The sequence below is a fragment of the Macaca thibetana genome, chromosome 18 (assembly GCF_024542745.1).
Source record: "Macaca thibetana thibetana isolate TM-01 chromosome 18, ASM2454274v1, whole genome shotgun sequence".
In the NCBI taxonomy this organism is placed as follows: Eukaryota; Metazoa; Chordata; class Mammalia; order Primates; family Cercopithecidae; genus Macaca; species Macaca thibetana.
This window is the reverse complement of record NC_065595.1, coordinates 9,808,606-9,830,288: the sequence shown is the minus strand read 5'-3', so window position 1 is coordinate 9,830,288 and position 21,683 is coordinate 9,808,606. Positions and strand designations below refer to the sequence as shown.

Here is a 21,683-nt window from a genome sequence, read left to right as displayed (position 1 = left end):
GGAGGATGTGGCTGAATAACCATTTAAGAAAGAGATCACGGGTGCAATTCATGGACTTAATCAGACATCTCAGCAGAAGCCAGGAATAGAGATGGGATTATATCAGCAAAGACATTGCCAATTTGAACTAAAGAGGACAGAGAAAGATGCATAGAATGAAGGAAAGCTGTTGGATTTCCTGGATTTTGTAAGCAAACATGTGCTACAGTGGTCCCTCCCTTATCCATGCGGAATACATTCCAAGACCCCCAGGGGATGCCTGAAACCACAGATAGTACTGAATCCTATAACTACTATCTTTTCTCCTACACGTACATATCTATGGTAAAGTTTACAAATTAGGCACAGTAAGAGATTAGCAACAATAACTAAAAATAAATTAGAACAATTACAACAATATGCTATAATAAAAAATATATGAATGTGGTCTCTCAAAATATCTTACTGTATTGCACTCAGCCTTCTTATAACGATGTGAGATGATAAAATGCTTACATAAAGAGATAAAGTGAGGTGAATGATGCAGGCATTGTGAGGGAATGCTTGGCTACTCTGATCTTCAGGCTGCTTTTGAAAAATGAAACCTCTGATAAGGGAAGACTACTGTATTCTTCAATGAAAAGTAAGAATGACCTGAAAAATGATTCAGAGAACACCAGGCTGCCAATCCCACTACAGGACTAGGGGGTGGCTTTTCCTCCTTGGTTTCAAAGATCTCTCTGATTTCGGTGGGCCAGGATGATGACCCTGCCCAGTGCTTCCGGGGCATGGCTGCCCTTGAAGACAGCTTTATGGGTGGCGCTCTTCAAGAGAGCCAAAGGGATGGAGTCATCTCATAGAGCCATCTAGATGCTGTCACTCTAGTGGGCCTGTAAGGCACAGCATCCAGCCAAAGAACACTATCCCTGAGGATTAACATCTAATGGAATTTGCTTTGTTAGGCTTTGGACTTGCTTGGGACCCATTACTTCTTCCTTTTTTCCTATTTCTCTCTGCAATGGGAAAGTCTATCCTACCATTATCTTTTGGAAGCACATAACTTGTATGGGTTCACAGTTCACACTTGGAGAAGAATTCTGTCTCAGGAAGGTTTATATCTGGAGACTTACCCAGATGTGGTTTAGATGATATTTAGATGAGATTTTGGACTTTAGATTTTACAGTTGATTTTGGAATAAGTTAAGACTTTTGAGGTTGTTGAGGGAGAATAAAAGCATTTTGCATGGAAGAAGAACATGAAGTTCAGGGGTCCAGGGGTAGAAAACTATGAACTGAACTGCATCCCGCCAAAACTCATATGTTGAAGCCTTTATGCTCAAGTGACTACATTTGAAGATAGGGCTTCTAGGAGATAATTAAGGTTTAGTGAGGTCATAAGGGAGTGGTCCTATCTCAGTAAGACAGGTAACCTTATAATAAAAAAAGCCAAATCTGTCTCTCCACCACCCCTCCCTCCCAGGCTCCACACGCATGGAGAAAGGAAAGGCCACGTGAATACACAGCAAGAAGGTAGCCATCTACAAGCCAGAAGGAGAGCCCTCACCAGAACTTGACTATGCCGGCACCCTGATCTTGGACTTTCAGCTTCCAAAACTTCTATGAGAAAAGAAGTTTCTGTTGTCTAAGCCACCCAATCTGTAGTATTTTGTTATGGCAGCCTAAGCTAAAACAGGGCTTAAATAAAACATAAGGTAGAGTCACTACAATAATACCATAATATAAACATGTATATGTATATATGTTTTATGTCATGGTTTTTTTTTTTTTTTTGAGATGGAGTCTCGCTCTGTCATCCAGACTGGAGTGCAGTGGCGTGATCTCGGCTCACTGCAAGCTCCGCCTCCCGAGTTTACTCTGTTCTCCTCCTGCAGCCTCCCGAGTAGCTGGGACTACAGGTGCCCGCCGCCATGCCCAGCTAATTTTTTTGTATTTTTAGTAGAGACGGGGTTTCACCGTGTTAGCCAGGATGGTCTCGATCTCCTGACCTCATGATCTGCCCGCCTCGGCCTCCCAAAGTGCTAGGATTACAGGTGTGAGCCACTGCGCCCAGCCCCGTGTCATTTGTGTTTTAATCTGAACACAATACACTTGATTCTCCTTCACACTCACCTCTGGGTCCCGATCAACCCATAATGGAATCAACCAAGCCAATCCTTGTTGAGTAGGAATGTGTTCTTCACTATGACTACCCAAAGGCAAGAACCAAAGTGACATCCACTCCTAGAGGGAAAAAAGGGAAACAGAAATACTCTAGGTAAGTTTCTAAAAATTAAATGCAGGAAGGTTAAAACAATTATGAATTTTTAATGAAAACAACATAAAAATGTATTTCAGACTTGGTTTTAATCCATTATTCAGCCAAAACAAGGCAAACAAAAAAAAATCTCAGTTTCTCCTTAAAAAGTTAAACATAACAATTTTTTGAAGCTATTTTTCCCATGATTTAGACAAACTGTAGTTTTCCAGTGAATGTAGATTTTAATCAATGTCAAATAAAATTCAGATTTGCTAATATACAACTTCTAAGAAATATTCTAGTCAAAAATCATTCTTGTTTCCTAAAAAGAAAAGTCAAAAGAGACATTTTCATGTAGCAAGTTTATATGCTTGAAATGTGTTGGACACAGCACATTCCCTTTCAAGCAACTGTTCAGAAGACAGACAGCTTTAATGTGCTCACCGAGCTCCCAGCCTGGGCCATCATCTCATGGGATAAGTGAAGCAAGCAAAGAATTGTGCTCTTTGTAACACCTTTTCCCATGAATGACATAGCATTTCCTCCACGTTCCACATAAAAAGAAGTAATGACCTGAAAAACAAATGAAAACAATTTCATGGTGGCTTTATTCTTAATGGTATATAAAGATAAATATATAACTGTCTACTGACTCATATGAATTGAATCCTTACCTTATAAAGTTGTAATATTTTTAGTTTATATACTTAAAAATGAATAAGATGGTAAATTTTATGTTATGGGTATTTTGCCAGTGTTAAAAGACAATATTCTTCAGCCTGCATAACATAGCAAGACCTAGGTCTCTACTTTAAAAAAAAAAAAAAAAATTAGCCAGGCATGGCAATGGACACCTGTAGTCCCAGCTACTGGGGAAGCTGAGGAGGGAGGATCACTTGAGCCCAGGAGTTGGAGCTTGCAGTAAGCTATGATTGCACCACTGCACTCAGCCTAAGTTGTAGAGTGAGATCCTGTAATTTTTCAAAACAAAATCAAAAATTCTTAGTTTCAATATTTTTCCTTTTAAAGTCTGTTAAAAAAAAAAAAAGATGTGTAGTGCCCTCTTAGTACACAGTTGTAACTTAGAATATGCTTATAATATTTTTTAAAATGTTATAGCATCCTTTTAAAGAGTTTATAAATAATTTGTGCTCATTTTCAAGGGGAATGCTTCCAGCTTTTGCCCATTCAGTATGACATTGGCTGTGGGTTTGTCATAAACGGCTCTTATTATTTTGAGATATGTTCCATCAAATACCTAGTTTATAGAGAATTTTTAGCATGAAGGGATGTCGAATTTTATCGAAGGCCTTTTCTGCATCTGTTGAGATAATCATGTGGTTTTTGTCATTCGTTCTGCTTATATGATGGATCACATTTATTGATTTGTGTATGTTGAACAGGCCTTGCGTCCCAGGGATGAAGCCAACTTGATCATGGTGGATAAGCTTTTTGATGTGCTGCTGGATTTAGTTTGCCAGTCTTTTACTGAGGATTTTGCATTGATGTTCATCAGTGATTCTGGCCTGAAAATTTCTTTTTTGTTGTTGTGCCTATGCCAGGTTTTGGTATCAGAATGATGCTGGCCTCAAAAAACAAGTTAGGGAGGATTCCCTCTTTTCTACTGTTCGGAATAGTTTCAGAAGGAATGGTATCAGCTCCTCTTTGTACCTCTGGTAGAATTCGGCTATTAATCCCTGTGGTCCTGTGAATCCCTCTGGTCCTTTTTTTGGTAGGTAGGCTATTAATTATTGCCTCAATTTCAGAACTTGTTATTGGTCTATTCAGGGATTCAACTCCTTCCTGGTTTAGTCTTGGGAGGGTGTATGTGTCCAGGAATTTATCCATTTCTTCTAGATTTTCTAGTTTATTTGCATAGAGGTGTTTATAGCATTCTCTGATGGTAGTTTGTATTTCTGTGGGATCAGTGCTGATCTCCCTTTTATCACTTCTTATTGTGTCTATTTGATTCTTCTCTCTCCTTTATTATTCAGGCTAGCAGTCTAACTATTTTGTTGATCTTCTCCAAAAAACCAACTCCTGGATTCACTGATTTTTTTGAAGGGTTTTTCATGTTTATATTGCCTTCAGTTCTGCTCTGATCTTAAGTTATTTCTTGTCTTCTGCTAGTTTTTGAATTTGTTTGCTGTTGCTTCTTTAGTTCTTTTAATTGTGATGTTAGGGTGTCGATTTTAGATCCTTTCCCCTTTCTGCTGTGGCCATTTCGTGGCATAAATTTCCCTCTAAACACAGCTTTAGCTGTGTCCCAAGGATCCTGGTACACTGTGTCTTTGTTCTCTTTGGTTTCAAATAACTTATTTATTTCTGCCTTAATTTCATTATTTACCCAGTAGTCATTCAGAAGCAGGTTGCTCAGTTTCCATGTAGTTGTGCAGTTTGGAGTGAGTTTCTCAATCCTGAGTTCTAATTTGATTGCACTGTAGTCTGAGGGGCTGTTTGTTATGATTTCCACTCTTTTGCCTTTGCTGAGGAGTGTTTTACTTCCAATTATGTGGTCAATTTTGGAATAAGTGTGATGTGGTGCTGAGAAGAATGTATATTCTATTGATTTGGGGTGGAGAGTTCTGTAGATGTCTATTAGGTCTGCTTGGTCCAGAGCTGAGTTCAAGTCCTGAATATCCTTGTTAATTTTCTGTCTCGTTGATCTAATATTGACAGTGGGGTGTTGAAGTCTCCCACTGTTATTGTGTGGGAGTCTAAGTCTCTTTGTAGGTCTCTAAGTACTTGCTTTATGAATCCGGGTGCTCCTGTATTGGGTGCATATATATTTAGGATAGTTAGCTCTTCTTGCTGCATTGATCCCTTTATCACCATGTAATGCCCTTGTCTTTTTTGATCTCTGTTGCTTTAAAGTCTGTTTTATCAGTGATGAAAACTGCAACCCCTGCTTTTTTTTGCTTTCCATTTGGTTGGTAAATCATCCTCCATCCCTTTATTTCGAACTCATGTGTGTCTCTGCATGTGAGATGGGTCTCCTGAATACAACACACTGACAGGTCTTAACTCTTTATCCAATTTGCCAGTCTGTGTCTTTTAATTGGGGCATTTAGCCCATTTACATTTAAGATTAATATTGTTAAGCATGAATCTGATCCTGTCATTACGATGCTAGCTGGTTGTTTCGCCCATTAGTTGATGCGGTTTCTTCATAGTGTCAATGGTCTTTACAATTTGGTATGCTTTTGCAGTGGCTGGTATCAGTTGTTCCTTTCCATATTTAGTGCTTTCTTCAGGAGATCTTGCAAGGCAGGCCTGGTGGTGACAAAATCTCTCAGCATTTGCTTGTCTGTAAAGGATTTTACTTCTCCCTCGCTTATGAAGCTTAGTTTGGCTGGATATGAAATTCTGGGTTGAAAATTCTTTTAAGAATATTGAATAGGCCCCCACTCTCTTCTGGCTTGTAGGGTGTCTGCAGAGAGATCTGCTATTAGTCTGATGGGCTTCCCTTTGTGGGTAACCTGACCTCTCTGGCTGCCCTTAACGTATTTTCCTTCATCTCAGCCTTGGTAAATCTGATGATCATATGTCTTGGGGTTGCTCTTGTTGAGGAGAATCTTTGTGGTGATCACTGTATTTCCTGAATTGGAATGTTGGCCTGTCTTGATAGGTTGGAGAAGTTCTCCTGGATAATACCCCGAAGAGTGTTTTCCAACTTGGTCCATTCTCCCTGTCACTTTCAAGTACACCAATCAAATGCAGGTTTGGTCTTTTCACATAGTCCCATATTTCTTGGAGGCTTTGTGTGTTCCCTTTTATTCTTTTTTCTCTAATCTTGGCTTCATGCTTTATTTCATTAAGTTGATCTTCAATCTCTGATATCCTTTCTTCTGATTCATCGATTCAGCTATTGATACTTGTGTATGTGTCATGAAGTTCTCATGCTGTGTTTTTCAGCTCCATCAGGTCATTTATGTTCTTCTCCAAACTGGTTATTCTAGTTGGCAATTCCTCTAACCTTTTTTCAGGGTTCTTAGCTTCCTTGCATCTGGTTAGAACATGCTCCTTTAGCTCAGAGGAGTTTGTTACTACCCACCTGCTGAAGCCTACTTCTGTCAATTCATCAAACTCATTCTCTGTCCAATTTTGTTCCCTTGCTGGCGAGAAGTTGTGATCCTTTGGAGGAGAAGAGGCATTCTGATTTTTGGAATTTTCAGCCTTTTTGCACTGGGTTTTCCTCATCTTCATGGATTTATCTACCTTTGGTCTTTGATGTTGGTGACCTTTGGATGGGGCCTCTGAGTGGAAGTCCTTTTCGCTGATGCTATTCCTGTTCGTTAGTTTTCCTTCTAACAGTCAGGCCCCTCTGCTGCCGGTCTGCTGGAGTTGGCTGGAGGTCCACTCCAGACCCTGTTTGCCTGGGTATCACCAACAGATGCTGCAGAACAGCAAAGATTGCTGCTTGTTCCTTACTCTGGAGGCTTCGTCCAAGAGGAGCACTGCCAGATGCCAGGGAAGCTCTCCTGTATGAGGTGTCTGTCGACCCCTGTTGGTAGGTGTCTCCCAGTCAGGAGGCACGGGGTTCAGGGACCCACTTAAGGAGGCAGTCTGTCCCTCAGCAGAGCTTGAGTGCTGTGCTGGGAAATCCACTGCTCTCTTCAGAGCCGGCAGGAGGAACATTTAAGTTTGATGAAGTTGCGTCCATAGCTGCCCCTTCCCCAAGGTCAAAAATTTTAAATTTTAAGTGACTATTTTAAAGATAAAATATCTAAATGATCAGGTCCTTATTATCTTCCTCTAAATCATCTTTGGAGATATCTAACGTCTGTCATCTGTGTAATGATTTTTAATTCTAGCTTATAAATGACAAGTCAAGAACTTTGCCAATATTTTTTTTCTACTTGATATTTTTGTCAGACCTCTGGAATTATACATCATGTATCTGATTTAAAGATTTAATTATCATAGTTTATTCACCTATCATAATTAATCATGCTTAGTTAAAAAGTCTCATTTCACAGCTACAAAAAGTAAATACTCATATTCAAATTTCACTGTGCAGAAACAAGCTAATCTTTTATTAGAAATACAGCTCCCTCCCAAAAAGGAAACAGCTTTAATTACTAAGTAACTATGAAGCAAATCATTTGGACCAACAATGACTTTGTTTCAATATTCGCTCAATAAGCCTTACTCTATTCTTTAAAAGATGAATTTAGTCATTAGTAGTACAATAGGGATACCTGTTTATGTAATTAATAAATTAAGTAGATAGTCCCAAGAGTAAATGTTACCCTGCTACAACTGCTAACAAAAGCGACAGATTTCTTCCTAATATTTTACTGCCATTTAACATGAAGACATAAAGATTTTCTGCTCAACATGGTTTATGAAGCATGAAACAAACTCCTTTTTAAACCAAAGCAAGATTTGCTAATCAAAATTTTTATAACTGCGAAACATTACATAACAGGGACTGTGCTTTTTATGTATCCTATAGCTAACAAACTGTTACTAAGTTGTATTACCTCAAAGACAACTGAACACAGAATGGACTATTGCCTTTTTGACTACACTTCTTACTTAGAACTAAGCCCTTTTTTCAATTTCTGGTATTTGAAACATAGGTGTGATCGAAAGTCTTTGCACATAATTTTAAAACAAAAGCACTTCTGATAGTTTCTAAACATAAATGGGGCAACACTTCACTGCTTCTTTAGTTACCGCTGTGGCAAGTCCTCACCTATTCCTGATTTCAAACAGTAAAACTCACTTTCTAGAGGAGACAGACTCTGTAAAAGGTTTATAAGTATAGTATTTATAAATTACATTACAAAAAATGCTATAAACTAGGTAGTTACAGGTTGAATTATATATTTTTTTCAATTTTTAAACTTTTAGGTTCAGGGGTACATGTGAATTGTTTGTTACACAGGTAAACTCACGAGAAGAAAGTTACAACACATCAGAATCTCTGGGACACAGCTAAGGCTGTGTTAAGAGGGACATTCATAGCACTAAATGCCTCCATCGAAAAGTCAGAAAGATCTCAAATTAACAACTTAACATCACAACTAAAAGAATTAGAGAAAAACAAATCAACCCCAAAGCTAGCAGAAGACAAGAAATAACCAAAATCAGAGCTGAACTGAAGGAAATCAAGATACGAAATACCATTCAAAAGGTCACTGGATCCAGGAGTTGTTTTTTTGAAAAACCTAATGAGATAGACAGGCCATTAGCTAGGCTAACTGAATTATATTTTAAATGCACTAGAGGAGCTGACTTTCTAAGAAATATTATCATTAACTCTTTAATACATCAGTTTTTAAAAATTCATACATTTCTGATCATAGACAGCATAAAATAATTGGTATACTGAGAGTTGATCCATTTTCAATATTTATACTTTAAAAATGAAATTTATTTTATTAAAGGGACTCCAGTAAAATTCATATTAAATTTTATAGTACAGCAAAGAGTATTTATAACCTTTAAATCTGTTTTAAAATACAATATGTGTTTTTGGAAAAAAGTTCTAGATAAGACCAAAGTATGATTTACACTGAATGTGTGTGTGTGTGTGTGTGTGTGTGTGTGTGTGTGTATATATATTATTTAAATCATTATTTAATAAAATAAATTTTTTATTATTTATTTAAATCATTTAATAAAAATACAAAAATAAAACATTTTTATAATCACTTATGTCACATTTCCAAAATGTTTTTCAAACTGCATTTTAATTTAAAAACTATACCCAATATATATGTATTATGTAGCATTTATATTAATTAACTGATTCACTAACCACTATGTAAAAATGTTTTTTTTTTTTACATGACCTAGCAAATGACTATGCTAGGTCAATGAAGTAGCCATGGGATAGTAGAAATAGTCCAAAGATGATACTTATCAGCTCACAGTCTACTAGAGCAATGCAGAAAACAAAATAAAGGTCCAGGTACAGTGGCTCATGCCTGTAATAGTAGCACTTTTGGAAGCCGAAGTGGGAAGAACCTTTGAGCCCAAGAATTCAAGGCAAACCTGGGCAACATAGTGAGACCCATCTCTACAAAAAAATTTTAAAAACAGGCAGATGTAGTGGTGCACACCTGTGGCCCCAGCTACTTAGGAGGCTGAGGTGGGAAGATGACTTGGGCCCAGCAGGTTGCCACTGTAGTGAGCTGTGATTGTGCCATTGCACTCCAGCCTAAGCAACAGGGCAAGACCCTGTCTCAAAGAAAGAAAGTAAAATAAATAAAAATAAAATGTATTAAGTAATAGCCACATATAAATTGTTACAGGTATATAACCTACAGTAAAGGCCAAACAATATTAGGTAAGAATCCAACTTTGGAAGAATAAGAAAAGGTTTACAAAAGGAAGCCTTTTCCTTAAAAAGGAAATAAATAAGTTAGAGCTTAAATTTTTTGTACAGATTGCCACCCCTAAAAGAGAGGAAACTGTATGAGAGAAGTAGTCTTTTTAAAACGCATTTTTATTTTGGAAAAACAGCCAGATGTAACTGAAAATTCAGAGACATGGGAAAAAACTACAAAGGAGGCAAAACTCAAAATGCAAAATTATTGAGACTTAGGCTCTTGAAAAGAAGTCTGGACTGAAAAATTTATGTTTCTGAAAAATAATCTGGCAGTAGGTAGAGACTATATAATGGCAAGAAGGCACCCACAGCATGAAAAAAAAAAACAGGAGGTTACAGATACAATTTTATCAGAGAATTCCATGTCTAGAGTGTCTATTCCTATTGCTATCAATTTACTTATCTTTCAAAATCTAACTCTACAATGCTTCCTACAAGAGTCATTCTCGAGGTCCTAACACGGTTAACAATCAAAACAAGGCTGACAGATTTGTCCAGGAAGAAAACAATGAGTACTTTTTAGATTCAGACAGTTTATTACCTACATAAACAGCAAAAGCAAAAATAGTCAAAGGTGCCAGCTCCTAGTATCCTTTGCACAGGATGACATTGAAACAAAGGGACCAGATGACTATAACACAGATGTAAGACACTCTGTTGCTGAGAAGCCCATGCCAAGTTGCAGTAAAGCAGTTTTATAACCTGTAGTTATGCCCCAAGGAGAGCAAGGCAGAAAGCCCAGTGCTCATCGGAACCTAGGAACCAATAACAGGCTCCTCACTTCCTAATAGACAGTGAAATAAATAAGAATCAACCTTGTATAGTCAGCTGCTCATAAGCCTTTCATATTCTCATGTTACAGAAGGATCATGGGAAATTCTGCCAAGATTTAGATCAGCTGTGGTTATGCCTTGTCTATGAAGCCCAACGGCAGACATGTAAAATTGTCAGGCCACTGTGATGAGGCTGTTCTCACAGAACTATGTACAACCATATCACTGTCATATTTATTATATCACAACAGAAATATTTTGACCTAATGATAGTAAAAACATGGCATAAGGCCATGCTTAGAGGATTAGAGCTAAAAATGCACATTTGAGAAAGACTTTAAAAAAATCAATGATGTAAGCCTCTACCTTAAAATGTTAGAAAAAGATCTGCAAACTAAACTAAAAGTAGGAGATAATAAATATTGGCAGAAATAAAACAGGAGAAAAATGTTAAACAGAGAATCAACAAAGCCAAAGGTTCATTCTATTAGGAAGACAAATCAAGAAAAACTGAGAAAGGAATAATTAATGTCTGGAATGAAAGGGGACCTCACCACAGATTCAGCAGACATTTAAAAAGTAAGATGATTTGATGAATAACTTTACACTAATAATTTTAAAAATTAGATAAAAAGTTTTTAAATTCTACAAAAACACAACTTACTAAGGCTGAAACACATAAAAAGAAACTCTGAATGATTTCAGATCTATTTAAAAAGTCATTTCAGGCTGGGCAGGGTGGCTCACACCTGTAATCCCAGCACTTTGGGAGGCCAAGGCAGATGGATCACCTGAGGTCAGGAGTTCGAGATCAGCCTGGCCAACCTGGAGAAACACTGTCTCTATTAAAATACAAAAATTAGCTGGGCGTGGTAGTGGGCACCTGTAATCCCAGCTACTTGGGAGGCTGAGGCAGGAGAATCACTTGAACCCGGGAGGCGGAGGTTGCAGTGAGCCAATATCGCGCCATTGCACTCCAGCCTGGGCGACAGAGCAAGATTCTGTCTTTATTTTAAAAAAAAAAAAAAAGGTCATTTCATAATTTACTATCTTCCCAAAAAGAAAACTGCAAGCCAAGATTGTTTCACAATCAAATTCTATCTAACACTAGAGAACAAAATCATATTAATGCAAATCAGCTATTCCAAAAAAAAAAAAAAAAAGTTATATAAAGGAAAAGAGTTAAAATGGTTGAAAAGGTCATGTTCTTAGAATCTCCCTGCTGCATTAATTCGTCATTCTCCCATTTTAGTCATAAGAATGGAATGATTTTGATATTAAAAACTTAACAAATTCTTTAAGAGAAAAAAGATGCAAAATTCGAAAAACATTTTTACATGAGAAAATAGGTAGAATAATTCTAAAAACTTCAGAATTCTAAAAAATTGAGAAAATAAATCCATTAATATATAAAAAGAATAATACATCACAACCTAACTGAAATGTTTCCAGAAATGCAAGGTTTAACATTTTAAAATCAATCAATAATGGAATATAAGAGAAAAATCGTGTGATTATCCTAAAAGATGCAGAAAAAAGCAATATATAATTATGAATTTAAAAAAAAGCTCCTAGCAAAACAGGACAAAAGAAAACTTCCTTTATTTGATTTTTCTTAATTGACAAAAAAAACTATAAACAGCATACTGAAGGGTGAAAAATTAAAGGTTTTTGTTTTGATATTGGAAATAAGAATTGCTGGATACATGGCCAATGTATAAAAATTGGCTGTATTTACATATTTCAGTAACAAAAGATAAAATTTCAAAAAAGATGCTCATTTTCACCAAAAGGTAAGAATGTTCATAGCGGTAGCATCTAAAACTGCACAAACTGGAATAAAAAGAAACAACAAATACCCTTTAACATTGTACAGACTGAGTATGTCGTATGCCAAATGCTTGGGACCAGAAGTGTTTGAATTTTTGTGTTCTTTGGATTTTGAAATACTGTATCATATACTTACTGGTTGAGCATCCCTAATCCAAAAATCCAAAATCTGAAATGCTCTAGTGAACACTTCCTTTGAGCATCAAAAGTTTCCATTTATTTTTTTGAAAATCAGGGTATTTATAAAAGTGACCTTCCTTATCAATTAATAAAAGTCACTAAAACATTTCACTATTTATGACTTATATAAACAATACATAATATTCTACGTTGAATAGAGTAACATAAAATGCACTTGTGGTCTGGCACAAAATAAAAGCAATCAGTAAATAGTAAATAAGTACCATGGGCGGGGGGGCGTTATTTTTACTTACCTCAAGGAGACCTGACAAGTACTTCACACAGATATCGAGAGGCTCTGTGAGAGGGGAGTGTGAGCTCCACCCCGGAAACGCAGTGAGGTTAGCCATCCCTCGTAAGGTCCGCTCAAGGGACGGCAGGCCATAGAAATGAGGCGCATCCGTCACTTTCAGACACTGGAGCAGTTTCAGAGCCAGCTGTGTTTGAAAAACGTAAAGAAGTTCCGAGCATTTCCTATGTACGCAGAAGAGGGAAAATCAACCACCAAGGAAGTATAATGGGCTTAATGGGCTATCTTACTGGCTATAAAAGGTTACTTAAACTCACAATAATAGAAAAAAAATGAACTAGACAAAATGGCAGAAAATATTCTCTATCAAAACGAGACTTTTCAAGGAAAGCATAAAATACCAACTAGAGAATGTCATACATAATACAAGTAACAATTACACTGGGCCACGGGCAGTGGCTCACGCCTGTAATCCCAGCGCCTTGGGAGCCTGAGGTGGGAGGACTGCTCGTGGCCAGCTTGGGCAACACAACACAGTCAGAACTTATTTCTACAAAAATGAAATAAAATAAAAAAATAAATAAATATAATTAGTCAGGTGTGGTGGTGCACGCCTACAGTCCCAGCTACTCAGGAAGCTGAGGCGGAAGGATCTCTTAAGCCCAGGAGCTTGAGGTTACAGTGAACTAAGAATGTGTCACTGCACTCCAGCCTGGGTGAGACAGTGAGACTACCATCTCTTTTAAAAAAAAAAAAAAAAAAAAAAAAAAAAAAAAAAGGCCGGGTGCGGTGGCTCACGCCTGTAATCCCAGCACTCTGGAAGACCGAGGCAGGCGGATCATGAGGTCAGGAGATTAAGACCATCCTGGCTAACAAGGTGAAACCCTGTCTCTACCAAAAATACACACACAAAAATTAGCCGGGCGCCTGTAATCCCAGCTACTCGGGAGGCTGAGGCAGGAGAATGGCGTGAACCCGGGAGGCGGAGCTTGCAGTGAGTCGAGATCGCGCCACTGCACTCCAGCCTGGGCGACAGAGCAAGACTCCGTTCTCAAAAAAAGGAGAAAAAAAAAAAAAAAAAGGTCGGGGGGGATTGCCCGCCTGACGGCCGAATAGGAACAGCTTCAGTCTGCAGCTCCCAGCAAGATGGACACAGAAGGCGGGTGATTCCTGCATTTCCAACTGAGGTACCCGGTTCATCTCATTGGGACTGGTTGGACCATGGGTGCAGTCCACAGAGGGCGAGCCAAAGCAGGGTGGGGCGTTGCCTCACCGGGGAAGTGCAAGGGGTCGGGGAATTTTCTCCGCCACCCAAGGGAAGCCATGACAGACTGAGCCTGAGGAACTCCCGCACAGATACTGTGTTTGTCCCACAGTTTTCACAACCTACAAACCAGGAGATTCCCTGGGTTGCCTACCCCACCAGAGCCCTGGGTTTCAGACACCAAACTAGTTAAAGGAGTTCTTTTTTTCCATACCCCAGTGGCACCTGGAAGAGCAGAGAGACAGAAGCGTTCACTCCGCTGGAAAGGGGTGCTGAAGCCAGGGAGCCAAGTGGTCTGGCTCAGCGGGTCCCACTCCCATCGAGCCCAGCAAACTAAGATTCACGGGCTTGAAATTCTCGTTGCCAGCACAGCAGCAGTCTGAGATCCACCTGGGACGCTCAAGCTTGGTGGGGGTAGGGGCGTCCGCCATTGCTGAGGCCTGAGTAGCTGGTTTTGCACTCACAGTGTAAACTAAGCCACTGGGGAGTTCGAACTGGGCAGAGCCCACTGCAGCTCTGCAAGGCTGCTGTGGCCAGACTGCCAGATTTCCCTTGTCTGGGCAGGGCATCTCTGAAAAAATGGCAGCAGCCCCGTACAGGGACTTACAGATAAAAAAAAAAAAAACCCATCTGTCTGGGACAGAGCACCTGGAGAAAGGGGTGGCTGTGGGCGCAACTTCATCAGATTTAAACGTCCCTGCCTGAGGGCTCTGAAGAGAGCAGCAGACCTCCCAGCACACCAATCGAGCTCTGCTAAGGGTCAGACTGCCTCCTCAAGTGGATCCCTGACCCCCGTGTATCCTGACTGGGAGACACTTCCCAGTAGCGGCCAACAGACACCTCATACAGGAGAGCTCTGGCTGGCATCTGGCAGGTGCCCCTCTGGAACAAAGTTTCCAGAGGAAAGATCAGGCAGCAATCTTTGCTGTTCTGCAGCCTCCGCTGGTGATACCCAGGCAAACAGGGTCGGGAATGGACCTCTAGCAAACTTCAGCAGACCGGCAGCAGAGGGGCCTGACTGTCAGAAGGAAAAGTAACAAACAGAAAGAAACAGCACGTCCACTCAAAGACCCCATCCGAAGGTCACCAAGAAAGGATATCAGTGATTGAAAATCAAATTAATGAAATAAAACATGAAGACAAGATTAGAGAAAAAAGAATAAAAAGGAATGAACAAAGCCTCCAAGAAACATAGGACTATGTGAAAAGACCAAATCTACGTTTGATTGGTGCACCTGAAAGTGACAAGGAGAATGGAACCAAGCTGGAAACACTCTTCAGGATATGATCCAGGAGAACTTCCCCAACCTAGCAAGACAGGCCAACATTCCAATTCAGGAAATACAGAGACCACCACAAAGATACTCGAGAAGAGCAACCCCAAGACACATAATCATCAGAGTTACCAAGTATGAAATGAAGGAAGAAATGTTAAGGGAAGCCAGGGAGAAAGGTTGGGTTACCCACAGAGGTAAGTCCATCAGACTAACAGTAGATCTCTCTGCAGAAACCTGCAAGTCAGAAGAGAGTCAGGGCCAATATTCAACATTCCTAAAGAAAATATTTTTCAACTCAGAATTTCATATCCAGCCAAACTAAGCTTCATAAGCGAAGGAGAAATAAAATCCTTTACAGACAAGCAAATGCTGACAGCTTTTGTCACCACCAGGCCTGCCTTACAAGAGCTCTTGAAGGAAGCACTAAATATGGAAAGGAACAACCGGTACCAGCCACTGCAAAAGTATACCAAATTGTAAAGAACATCGACACTATGAAGAAACTGCATCAACTAACAGGCAAAACAACCAGCTAGCATCATAATGACAGGATCAAATTCACACATAACAGTATTAACCTTAAATGTAAATGGGCTAAATGACCCAATTAAAAGACAGACTGGCAAACTGGATAAAGAGTCAAGACCTATCAGTGTGCTACATTCGAGAACTCTATCTCACATGCAAAGACACACATAGGCTCAAAATAAAGGGATGGAGGATGATTTACCAAGCAAATGGAAAGCAAAGAAAAAAAGGCAAGAGTGGCCGGGCACAGTGGCACAAGCCTGTAATCTCAGCACTTTGGGAGGCCGAGACGGGTGGATCACGAGGTCAGGAGATCGAGACCATCCTGGCTAACCCGGTGAAACCCCATCTCTACTAAAAAATACAAAAAACTAGCCGGGCGAGGTGGCGGGCGCCTGTAGTCCCAGCTACTTGGGAGGCTGAGGCAGGAGAATAGCGTAAACCCGGGAGGCGGAGCTTGCAGTGAGCTGAGATCCGGCCATTGCACTCCAGCCTGGGCGACAGAGCGAGACTCCGTCTCAAAAAGAAAAAAAAAAGGCAGGAGTTACCATCCTAATCTCTGATACAAAAGACTTGAAACCAACAAAGATCAAAAGAGAAAAAGAATGGCATTACATAATGATAATGGGATCAATGCAGCAAGAAGAGCTAACTATCCTAAATATATATGCACCCAATACAGGAGTACCCAGATTCATAAAGCAAGTACTTAGAGACCTACAAAGAGACTTAGACTCCCACACAATAACAGTGGGAGACTTCAACACCCCACTGTCAATATTAGATCAACGAGACAGAAAATTAACAAGGATATTCAGGATTTGAACTCAGCTCTGGACCAAGCAGACCTAATAGACATCCACAGAACTCTCCACCCCGAATCAACAGAATATACATTCTTCTCAGCACTGCATCGCACTTATTCTAAAATTGACCACATAATTGTAAGTAAAACACTCCTCAGCAAACCCAAAAGAACAGAAATCATAACAAACAGTCTCTTATACCACAGTGCAATCAAACTAGAACTCAGGATTAAGAAACTCACTCCAAACCACACAACTACATGGAAAATGAACAACCCGCTCCTAAATGACTACTGAGTAAATAACGAAATGAAGGCAGAAATAAAGATGTTCTTTGAAACCAATGAGAACGAAGACACAATGTACCAGAATCTCTGGGACATATTTAAAGCAAAAAACAAGACAAAACAAGGAAAATGTTAGGCTGATAGCCCTGATGGACATTGATGCTAAATCCTCAAAGATGTTGAATAGGCATTTCTCTGAAGAAGATACACAAATAGCCATAAGAATATGAAAAGATACTCAAAATTATTTTTCACTGGGGACATGCAAATAAAAACCAAAATGATACCAGTCTACACCCATTAGGATGGCTATAACAACAAGTGTTGGTGAGGATATGAGGTAATTGAAACACTCATACATTGCTGGTGGGAATGTAAAACGGTATAGCTGCTGTGGAAAACAGCTTGGCATTTCCTTAAAAAGTTAAACATAGAGTTAACATTACAGTTACCATATGAACCAGCAATTCCACTCCTAGTTATATACTCAAGAGAACTGAAACACATGTCCACACAAAAATTTGTATATGCATGTTTACAGCAATACTATTCATAATAGCCAAAAGTAGAAACAGCTCAAATGTCCACCAAGGAATGAATGGATAAACAAAACATGGCATATCTATAAATAGAATATTATTCAGTCATAGAAAGAAGTAGTGATATTTGCTACAGCATGCAAAGGCCTTGGAAACATGATGCTAAGTGAAGAAGTTAGAGGCAAAAGGTCACATTATTGTTTGATTTCATTTATGTGATATATCCAGAATAGGCAAATCCACAGACATAGAAAGAAGACTAGTGGCTGCCAGGGCCTAGAGGAACGTGTGAATAGGGAGGGGCTTTCTCATGGATACAAGGCTTCCTTTGGGGGTGATGATAACATTCTGGAATTAGGTAGTAGTGACAGTTGCAAAACATTATGGATATACTAAAAACCATTCAAATGCACATTTTAAAATGGTTAACATAGTGACTTTCACCTTAACTTTTTATTTTTTAAAAATAGAATTCATAAGTAGAGCTATGCATTTGAAAGTCAGTGTAAGGAAAATCATAAGGTCACAGGCATAGGTATGACTGCTCAAGTAGATTTGTAGATAATTAAGAGAGAACCAGAATTTAAACCCTAGAGAACAAAACGCTGTGTGTGTGCATATGTGTGAGTGCATGCATGCATGTATGTAGTGAAGGAGACCAAGCATGTACAATCGGGCTGTAACAGACTAAACTGAAACAAAAACAAACAGAACACTACAACTGATTATTACTTAAGTATTTGAAAGAAGTATTCCTTAATTTTAAAGAAGTACAAAGTAAAACTTTGAAAATCAAAGAAAAATTAGGTTCTATATAAATGCACCTAAACTTGCAATGTTACAAATGGTACCTGTCAGTAACTTCCATGAAATTGAGCAGCAAGGTATCAAAAAGAGCCATCAGTTCTTTCTGAAGTTGTTGCCTGACAGCAGTCCGGATATCATCTGTTTCTTCTCGTGCCTGTGACTCTGTCAGAACCAAGAGGTCTAACAGTGGGTTTGCATTCTAAAAAAGGAAATTTGTAAAAAATATATTTACTAATTGAACTATATATTGTTTCCTATAAAGGTTTTTGTTGCTAACCACATTCTAGATTAAGAGTTATATTACCTAACTAGTAGGTGTGGGCCTCTACTGCATTAGTAGAGATGTTCTAAATTCAAAAGATGTTTAATATGTTCTCAACAAAAAACATATTTATCATGGAAAATAGAAAAAAAGGAGAATGAGAAAAACAAAACCACACATAATCATGCCACACAGAAATTGCCACTATTATATATTGATATATAACTCTCCTTTTTGTTTCCGAGAATATAAACAGAATTAAAACTATACATTTTTCACAAACCTATATCAAGTGAAAAAAACATTACTGTAACCATTTTTTCCTACTTCCTATTAATAATATTTCTGCAAAAACATTAGTTTAATATCTGATTGTTTTTCAACAATAAGGATTTACCACACTAACTCCTGGATAATCAATGATGCATAAATTTACTAAGCTGCAACACACAGTGTACTCAAGTTGGATTTCATCTTATGTATGAATTCTGTAATAAAACTACTAAATCAAAATATATTAGTTTTAATTTTTTGATATATATTGCCAAACTGTCCCTGTAAAAACTGTACCAATACATACAATTACACAGGATGTGAAAAGACCCAGAGAGCCCAAGCCAATGCTATGTGAATTATTACTGCAATAATCTTTGCCAACTTGATAGGCTAGTAAACAAATATTAGTGCTTTCTAAAATCTTTCCTCTTTTCCCAACTAAAAAAAAAAATAGATAAAGGATTATTTCTAATAATATTGACAAAAGAAAATGTTACATTAATCAGAAGCATTAATACATATATGGGATATTTATTAATCATCTATGATGTCTCAGGCACTGTGCTAAAAAAAAAGATAGTAAGATTTCATTTGACTTTTTGACTAAACTAGAAGATTTGCATTTTCATTCCTGTTTTACAGACGGAAACACAGATTTATAAAGAGGTTAAATAACTATCTAAGTCATAGACACACAAGGGCAGAGCTAGAAGCATCTTACTCCAAAGCTAGTTAATATTCCATCCTCAGCACAGTGTCACATCACTAGTGCACATAACAACATACAAAAAGAGATACAATCAAAATGTACCTATTGTTCTTATAAAATCCTTCACCTAAAGAACTCAATTCAAAATTAACTGCATTCTCTTTAGGGAAAAGAAATGAAAATATGTAAAGAAACCTCTAAATTTCTTATAGTATATAGAGATACATACAATTATTAGTAATATAACTGAGAGCTTTTGGAAACTATTTAGTAGAGACATTTTGCTCTCATTTTACTGTGTTTTAACATCTAAATAGTTTTTTTCCCAACTTTTTCTTTTATCTTAAGCAATATATGCCTTTGAATAAATTAAAATTGCATAAGACATAATTGCAACTTTTATGTTTCATATGTGAATAAAAGAATCGAGATACACATTTAGTAAACCATAAAAATAAATATATTTTCTACAGTGTTTTGAGCCCTAAATATCCAAAAGCTGACTCACACTAACATGCCTTCTGACTCCCAAAACTACTGGCAAAATGAACAAACTGTTTATATCAAGATGCAAACTCCATCTTGTAAAACATATTTTCATTATCAGGAATTATTAATTTTGATATGCTGATAAAAATTAAGTAGAAGCTACCATTAATACATGAATATACTGATACGGTATGTGTATACCTAAAAATTAAGATTCTCCCAAAGAATCTCATCCTATTAATAACTTGTTTCCACTTGAAGATTCCTGAGGATTTTTTCTCTTTTTACCTTTGATTTACATGTTAACATTGAAATTCAGTGAACCTCAGCAAATAACAGTTCTAAAATATAGGGTGAATTACCATTTCTCAAGGACAACAGAGTAGAATAAGATGTCTCTAATGATGCCTACAGATGTCAAGTGCTTAATCATATCTGAAGTTTTTGTCTTTAGACATTAGTATTCAATCCTAATTATAAACCAACTACTTGGGCCATTATTTTGTCACTGTTGACCTCTAAAAGGCAACAACTGCTATAATGATGGCTCATTTTCTTTACGCACACAGTTACCACTCCTCATATCCAATTTTACATCCATCAGCAAGCTATGCCAAAAGTGTGTGCAAGACCCTCAATAAAGTCTGGGTGCACATGAGCCCGTTATGGGAAAGTCAGCCAAGGAAAATATATATGCTATATAGTTCTGTTGAGCTTCACCAAAAGAAAAAAAAAACCAAGAGCCCCACATTTATGAATTTCTATCAAAAAAATGCATTCCAAAAAGAAAGGTATTCAAATTCAGCACTTCTAGGTTATTATAAACAAAATATCATATTAAAAACAGATTAGAGGTACAATAAACTCCTAAATTGCCTAAGAATTACAGTATGTTTGTAATAAATGACTGTCTTGATAAAACACATCGAAAAAATTTTCACAAGAGAAAGTTCCTATCTTCCCTCAGGAAGTTAGCTGATTTTTCTTTTCACTTCCTCTTAGCATTCTTCTGACTAATCAGGCATTCATATCTGCCTAATTTTGTTTTTGCAACCACAGCTTTTGTGTATCTTTTCACATATGTCCATACATTCAAAGCAATTTACTTGGAAATGTTATTTTACTGAACTTCTTAAATCATTTCTCACTTATTTCACTCACTTCAAAGGATAAACTTTAAAAGGTACTTGATTTTCTATTTCCAGGTTCCCTTTATCCTAAACATCGATAGTTATATAACACATATTAATTTATCTCATAGCATAATATTTAGGGAGTAAACCCACCTGACAGCTAATACTTAAGTTCGCTTTTGTGCATTCTTAAAAGTATTATTATTTATAACACTTGTGGTGATAATATATGAGATAAAGTAGAAGCTTTCCGAAGAAAGGTTTAATACCATACAAAGTCAAATAAGTAAACATAACTGGACCAAAAATCCTTTTCAAAAACTGCATTAAAATTATAGTACAATCATCTAGATTCTTGTAGGAATTTTAATTTCATAACTATGAATAAATTATAAAATATACATCAACACGACATACTACAAAATTAACAGTAATTTACATGTACAGTGTTACAAGTCTCAACAAATATAACAAGATTGAAATAATATCTAATATTGTTTCTGACCATAATGATAAAAAACTAGAAGTCAACAAAAGAAGGAATTCTGGAATATTTACATATACATAGAAATTAAGTAACATGCTTCTGAACAATCAATGGGTCAAAGAAAAAGCTAAAAGGGAAATTTTAAAACGTCATGAGACAAACAAAAATGGACACAAAACCAACCAAAACTTACAGGATGCAGCAAAAG

The 21,683-nt window shown here is 37.6% G+C and overlaps 1 protein-coding gene across 6 annotated transcripts in view; it reads right to left on the bottom strand.

Annotated features, from left to right (window-relative positions):
* Positions 1–21,683, bottom strand: part of RTTN (rotatin) — a 195,437-nt gene that overhangs the window by 88,094 nt on the left and 85,660 nt on the right. For all 6 annotated transcript variants that reach the window (XR_007721266.1, XM_050767810.1, XM_050767812.1 and 3 more), the window contains 4 exons: positions 18,164–18,318; positions 12,616–12,835; positions 2,681–2,809; positions 2,110–2,220 (listed from right to left, as the gene is read on the bottom strand). Coding sequence is in view for 5 of the 6 variants with exons in the window: in XM_050767810.1 (XP_050623767.1) it covers positions 2,110–2,220; positions 2,681–2,809; positions 12,616–12,835; positions 18,164–18,318 (615 nt within the window). In the remaining variant the exon portion in view is untranslated. The remainder of the gene's footprint in view (positions 1–2,109; positions 2,221–2,680; positions 2,810–12,615; positions 12,836–18,163; positions 18,319–21,683) is intronic.